The sequence below is a fragment of the Etheostoma cragini genome, chromosome 1, assembly GCF_013103735.1.
Source record: "Etheostoma cragini isolate CJK2018 chromosome 1, CSU_Ecrag_1.0, whole genome shotgun sequence".
NCBI lineage: Eukaryota > Metazoa > Chordata > Actinopteri > Perciformes > Percidae > Etheostoma > Etheostoma cragini.
The window spans coordinates 32,584,730-32,591,644 of NC_048407.1; the positions used below are offsets into that span (position 1 = coordinate 32,584,730).

The 6,915-nt window shown below is 41.1% G+C and overlaps 1 protein-coding gene, 1 long non-coding RNA gene and 3 other non-coding genes across 6 annotated transcripts in view; 4 read left to right on the forward strand and 1 right to left on the reverse strand.

Annotated features, from left to right (window-relative positions):
* Positions 1 to 6,915, reverse strand: part of LOC117942050 — a 17,285-nt gene that overhangs the window by 6,831 nt on the left and 3,539 nt on the right. Inside the window, exon 2 of the long non-coding RNA XR_004656056.1 lies at positions 887 to 889. This is a non-coding gene — a long non-coding RNA (uncharacterized LOC117942050). The remainder of the gene's footprint in view (positions 1 to 886; positions 890 to 6,915) is intronic.
* rpl12 (ribosomal protein L12) overlaps positions 1,014 to 6,915 on the forward strand; it is a 6,092-nt gene continuing 190 nt past the window's right edge. The window contains exons 1-5 of one of the 2 annotated variants that reach the window (XM_034867130.1): positions 1,014 to 1,224; positions 3,425 to 3,498; positions 4,556 to 4,654; positions 5,268 to 5,349; positions 5,448 to 5,534. In XM_034867130.1, coding sequence (XP_034723021.1) covers positions 1,188 to 1,224; positions 3,425 to 3,498; positions 4,556 to 4,654; positions 5,268 to 5,349; positions 5,448 to 5,534 — 379 coding nt within the window. In that variant the 5' untranslated portion in view covers positions 1,014 to 1,187. Of the gene's footprint in view, positions 1,330 to 3,424; positions 3,499 to 4,555; positions 4,655 to 5,267; positions 5,350 to 5,447; positions 5,535 to 6,915 lie in introns of both variants that reach the window. The other variant, XM_034867138.1, reaches the window with a different exon arrangement.
* LOC117951285 lies at positions 3,136 to 3,263 on the forward strand. Its single transcript, XR_004658128.1, has one exon. It is a non-coding gene; the product is annotated as a small nucleolar RNA SNORA65 (small nucleolar RNA).
* Positions 3,537 to 3,662, forward strand: LOC117951289. Its single transcript, XR_004658132.1, has one exon. It is a non-coding gene; the product is annotated as a small nucleolar RNA SNORA65 (small nucleolar RNA).
* On the forward strand, positions 6,257 to 6,382 carry LOC117951292. The gene has a single exon (XR_004658134.1). It is a non-coding gene; the product is annotated as a small nucleolar RNA SNORA65 (small nucleolar RNA).

The following is a 6,915-nucleotide window of genomic DNA, read 5'->3' on the forward strand; positions in this document are numbered from 1 at the left end:
TCCAAAGAGGTTTGAGTCCAAGACAAGACCGAGTCCAAAGAGGTTTGAGTCCAAGACAAGACCGAGTCCAAAAAGGTTCGAGTCCAAAACAAGACCAAGTCCAAAAAGGTTTGAGTCCAAGACAAGACCGAGTCCAGGACAGGAAACAGGTCTTATGCATGACAGTATCAAGACAATCATTTTGGGTTTCACTTTCCCTCCAATGTCATTATCAACATAATAAAGACACCTGGACTCGGTCCAGACCTAAAGCCATGTTGGGCAAGACCAGTGCCCGAAACCGAGACAAGCCCGAGTCCAAATACTAGCGAGTCCGAGACAAGTCCTAGACCATAGAAAAACGGTCTAAGACCAGACTTGAGTACTACAGCCCTGGCGAGTGTGTATCTGATGAACATTGTAGAAGCATTTTCTAAATAAAGCTTCTTTATTTGCATTGTTCTGCTACCTATAGCTCTGTGTATGTAGGCTACCTGTGTGGAAGTCCAAACACAAATTAGACAAACACAACTAGCATATTTAAATTAAAGGCTATAAAACTGCTTAAATCATGTAGCTTGTATGGAGTTTAAAATCAATTATTACCTTAAAATATCCGACGGTTGTTTAAAATGAGAGAAATTCAGTGTGATTTAAGAAGAATTTTTGTAATAAGAAAAATAACTTTCTTTTTCGTGTATTTCAGTTAAAGGGGTGAAGGAACCCTTAGTAACTTTTTAAAGAACTTAGTAGTGGATTTTATATGTTTATGTGTTTATTATATGGATAATATATATGTTTTATATGTTCTAAATATATTTTATATGTTCTTAATATTCTCTTCTATAATGTATTCCTGCTATAGTTTGTGTGATACATATTCTGCACATCCACTTTTAATGTGTACAATCTTAAACCTGCCGTTTTAATTATATTTTATATCGTAGATATTATCTTTAAAACGTGCCTTTAAAATCGGCCTAAAACAACCAGAACCCTTCTAATAGAGCTACGTCACGGCAACGTAATCCCAACATCTCGCGATACTTCGCAGGAGTATAAAAAGCCTCCGCGGCCTTTGTTCGGTCCTTTTTCTTTCTCCCGTTAACGGTGAAGGTGCAACAGTAATCGGTCGTCCCGAGCCCGGGTTCATCCGACACCCTCACCAACCAAGCTGAACTGAGCTCTACTACTACTACAGCAGCAACATGCCTCCCAAATTCGACCCCACCGAGATTAAAGTTGGTATGTTTTCCGTGTCCGCGGGGTAATAAACGCAGCAGCTCGTTCACAGCCAAGATGGAGTCGTTCTGTGGCGGCTGCCGGCCTGTGAACGGCGTAGAGAAAACGGTAAAGACGGGGCACGAAACGCCACGGAGAAACGGGAAAAATGTGTCCGACGTAATCTCTGCATGCTTATATGTGTATAGCAGGGGAAATTTGAATGAATTGTGGCGGGTTTGACTTAAAAAGGGCTGCTATTAGGAGGGCTAACTCACGCGTGATTCCACGTGGGGTGAGGACTAGCTAGCTAGCTGGCGTTAGCTAGTTCAGCTAGCTGGCGTTAGCTAGTTCAGCTAGCTGGCGTTAGCTAGTTCAGCTAGCTGGCGTGAGCTAGTTCAGCTAGCTGGCGTGAGCTAGTTCAGCTAGCTGGCGTTAGCTAGTTCAGCTAGCTGGCGTTAGCTAGTTCAGCTAGCGGCGTGAGCTAGTTCAGCTAGCTGGTGTGAGCTAGTTCAGCTAGCTGGCTAGCCTCAAAACATGTGAATTACTCGTCTTTTAAAAATCATTTTTGTTAATCTAGACATTCCGTGTTTTTTAATCCTATTGTTGGCTTTGTACATTAATTCACCTTTTACTTGTTGACATGTGAATTCTTGCAATGCAACTTTTTATTGAACTTAAATGGTGAAATAAATTAGAAAACTACGTTGTCGTTCACACAAATGCCCCTTGTAACCAAGAGAGTAACAAAAGCTGACACGTGTCATTCACACAGCTTTAATCTATCAAAGTAATGTAATTACTTTGTTTATTTAATGTTTAAATTGCAGGTAGATGTAAATATCTGCTGTATAACGTGTTGAGTGCTGCAGTCTACACGTTATACAGCAGATCTTTATGATATAGATATTATGACTTCATTTTTAATTCCAATAACTAGCTTAATATAAGCTATATTCTGAATATGTATATCGCAGCACTTTCCTCAGTGTCAGTGTAAATGTTAAATATATCCATGTTTTAATACAAAACCCTAACACCCCCATTTTCATCACTTACCACCTCTACAAACCAGTGTTTAATTGGATAAATCTCAGGAGAATCAAAATGTACCATGACAAAGTTCCTTTAGCTTTGTGTTACCTACACCGCACTAATGCTGTGATGTACAGGTGTGTTCACTGGCTCTTGATTGGCTGAATGGGTCACGTGGGGGTGTAGGTAGCAGGATAGAAAGTTACTGTTGGTTGTAAATGTCAAGTTGTCTTATTTGACTGAGATAATTGGATTTTTGTTGACTAAGCAGAACTTTTTAGCTCTAAAGCGGTGAATCAACGGTGTTAAGAGTTCAAATAACGTGAAACGCAGCTAAATAATCTGAATATAACATCAAGGTTTGGGCATTATGTCCCTACACATAGATAGATATGGTCTTAAATTTAGGTTAATGTAATTGTGTTTTGTGGTTTTAAAGGCTGCAATCTTCTGAATTTACCAGACTTACTAGCTGTTTTATGACTGGTCTCTACCCACATGTTCCATAACAGTAAAACCTCATTGTGTAAATATTTTGTAAAGCGCCAATAGTCGGCCCTACAATGTCAACATCTGTATTTGGGCGCCCAGTTCTACAACTAGCTGGTACTTCATCATATTAATGTGACGAGGAGCACTCTGTTTCTGGCATTTTCTACTTTTGTAAGTACTTTTACTAGTCTCCCTAAGGGTATATTTGTTTTGTACATTGAATAACTTACTTTGCTGCGAGGTTATACGATTTCATTGCCTATTGAAATCTTTTGTAGCATTGATGCAGACATTCAGAGTTAAATTGCTTTTCCGTACATTCCCAATTACACGTTTCTTGGGATAATCGCTGTGGAAAGATTTCTTCAGCCATTCGTTTATCCGTCTATGGAGTTTTCTGTCCAGCCTCCCGCCACTATGCACGTCTGTCTCAGTGACGGAGTATAATCCAGTGGAGGCTCAGAGGGACCCAGCTTTAGGAAACAGGGCTGCCCCGAACCAATGGGCAACTCTGTGCCGTAAAGTCTGGAACAAATCATCATTAACGGCGCTAACGCGTGTCCTGGGATCATCTCGAGGTGGCGGTTAAAGTTTGCAGGCCGAGATAAGGAGACAACACTGGTGCAGCAGTTAAATCACTTGTGATGCTGTTGAATATCAAACTGTTGTATAATCTGTCTCCTTTTTGTCTGTACAGTGTTCATGAGGTGCACAGGAGGAGAAGTCGGCGCCACCTCCGCCCTGGCCCCTAAAATCGGACCTCTGGGTCTGGTGAGTGACTCTTATTGTACGACCTGTAACTGCAGCCTCCCGCCACTATGCACGTCTGTTAGTGACGGAGTATAATCCAGTGGAGGCTCAGAGTGACCCGGCTTTAGGAAACAGGGCTGCCCCGAACCAATGGGCAACTCTGTGCCGTAAAGTCTGGAACAACCACAGCGCAGGGTCCGGTGTGCTGTGATCCTGGATTCAGCTTTGTTTGTCACGTATGCACAGGTACACAGTGATATAAGCCACCATACGATGTCTCAAAGCAATAATGCAGACAGGGTTGGAATAAAATGCATTGATGGCATGTATGCTCATAAACCTTATATTCATGCAGTGCATTAAAGTAATCATGTGTGTGTTCAATTAATTATATTTTAGAGCTAAAGCATTACACAGTCAGCTTGGAGTCAGTGTGACTATTGGGTTCACTTCTAAATCAGAAGCATGTAGTTCACTGTGACCTTATGATAGGTTGTTTTGGTCCAGTGTGTCCAACCATGGCTCTGCCCAGTGAGTTTAATTCTGAAAAGCAGGACCCGGGGTGCTTAGGGACAGGTCCTGTTTGGGTGGAGGTCCTCTCCAGTAGCAGTCTGAGACCTGGTATCTATCGTGCAGGACGAGCTCTGCTAGACACTAACCCTATGGAGACAAATCACAGCACATGAACATGTCACGGGGTAGCAACTGAACTATCCCCCCGTGACATAAGATCAAGCAAAAAGTGCTAAAAAGTAAGCTATGTTTCATATATTCTCTCCTATCTATTGGAATTAACGTTCTTTTATCCAACCTACGGGCTTGAACCCTTAATCCTGAAGGAATCTAGAAGGGCCGGATTTAAGCCCCACAACAGCAACATGCTATACAATACACAACACAATGCACAAGACAACACACAGTACATGTGGTCACATGAAGGCTTTTTTTGGGAGGGTGAAAAACCTTTTGATCATGCTTTAGACGTTAGAACCTGTCGCTTCGGTGTGGGTGCAGGACTTCGGGTCTGTTTGGTTTCTGTTGGTTGCTGATCTCAACCGGTTTCTGTTTCTCTCACCAGTCTCCCAAGAAAGTTGGTGACGACATCGCCAAGGCCACCGGTGACTGGAAGGGCCTGAGGATCACCGTGAAGCTGACCATCCAGAACAGACAGGCAGTGGTACGTCAGCAGGGCTGCAGCTAACCAACTAATGACTTCATCATCATGTAATCTGCAGAGTGGAGTCGGTTTATTAATGTTAAAATGGTGTCGTCCCAGTTTCTGCAAGACGGGTGTCGTCTTTAATCGTCTTTAGTCCAAAATCAAACAATCATGTTGACACAAGAACCGTTAACTTGATATTTGAGGCTGAAGACTATTTCTGCATGAACTTAAAATGGTAACAATGATTCATCTAAAGGTGCAAAGATAAATCTAACTTTTAAACTAATTGTCAACTATTTTGTGTTGTTTAGTCTTTTTTTTTTAAATGAAAAGTAAAACCTGTTTCCAGCTGTTTAAATCTGAATATCTCCTTGTTTCTTGTCTCTGTAACAAACTGACTAGCTTTAAGTTGTGGACCAAAGACATTAAAATTTTATTTTGGGCTTCTGGGAACAAAGATGCACATTTTAAAGCAAACAACTTACCAAATGAAAGTTGTGGTCCTAGACAAATCGACTTATCGTTGCAGCTCTGTGTCCAAACTCCCGTCTGCAGTATGAATGTAACGCCATTGCTTCTTCCGCTAAAGGCGGAACAACAACCTTCTTACAACTCCTTATTTTTTTAGGTGGAGGTCGTTCCCTCCGCGTCGGCGCTGATCATCAAGGCTCTGAAGGAGCCTCCTCGTGACAGGAAGAAGGTCAAGAACAGTAAGTGCCTGTCGCCCTCCTGAAGCAATGCAACCCCGAGGATTTTAAGGTTGAATAAAGCGTGTCGGCTGTACTTGACCCCCGTTTTTATTTCCCAGTCAAGCACAGCGGCAGCGTGACCTTCGACGAGATTGTGGGCGTTGCTCGCGTCATGAGGCATCGCTCCATCGCCAGAGAGCTCTCCGGTAAGAAAACAATGAAATTGGTAGGGCTGTAATCTCGCAGTGGACTAGTCGATTTATCGGATGATACGTTCTGGCTCGACCAAAACTGGTCAATATATTTTTTTTTTGCCGTGTTATTTCATCCAATGGAAGCATAAACTGCTAATATCTATAGGTGTAAAGCACTAATTGCCAATGGGGGTGTTTTCAGTGCTTTACAAGTAACAGTCTGACTTCAGAACACCCCCTTGTTTTCACTATGTTTGGATTAGCCCGACAGACTGAAGAAAGAACTAGAAAGCCTTGTTTTAGTAGTTTGCATAACATTTAATTGTGAGTGTTTAATTTCGACGTCTAAGTTATCGCCAGTGTGGCGGCATTTTACAGAAATGGGTAACGGGGGGGGAAAAGATGTTGACTTGGCTCAAATGAATCAAATTTAAACTAACATAAAGTAATTAAATGACTTTATAATTCGATTACTAAAGAGAATGAAGTTGCTCCAATAATTTAAAGCACTAAAATTGTATTTTGTAATTTACTGAATGGGCCTTTTTCGGCCAAAATTCCACCAAGTCGTGCAAATCTAGTCCGTGTACCTTTTGAATGCAGGCATGAATCTGGATTATTTATACAAAAATAGATAACAGGGAAAAAGATAAATGCAGTTATTTAATCTTTAATTTTCTTTGGTTGATTACAGCCCTACAAATTGGTTTTGTCTGTTATTTTCTGTCCAGCCTCCCGCCACTATGCACGTCTGTTAGTGACGGAGTATAATCCAGTGGAGGCTCAGAGTGACCCGGCTTTAGGAAACAGGGCTGCCCCGACCCAATGGGCAACTCTGTGCCGTAAAGTCTGGAACAAATCATTAACTACAATGATAACACTCATTTAATCCTCGCGTTGTCCTCGGGTCAAACTGACCCGTTTCTATGAGGTTTTATATCAGAAATATGGCTTTATTTCAACCAAACTGCCCATAAATAATAATGATGTTTCCATTTAGCCTTGTGGTAAAATTAATGATTCATTTCTTTAGAATTGTTTGGGGTGTTTTTATTTAACCCTTGTGTTTTTACATCAACCATGAAAAAAAAATCCCCTTTTCAATCTGTTTTTCAACATTATTATTTTTTTCGTCAATTTTTTTAATGTCGTGGATGCATTTTTTATGTTTTTGGTTGTTTTTTTTTAATGTTGACATTATTTCTATGACCAATTCTTTGTGACCAAAAAATTAACAAACTGAAAACGGGTCAATTTGACCCAAGGACAACATGATGACGGTTAACCTCACACTTCCCTCTGGATTTTCTCTAGATGAGCTATAAACTGCCAATTTCTTCCTGTATGATGCATTTCTAAGACATTAATCAGCTGTTGACGTCTGTATTTGTCT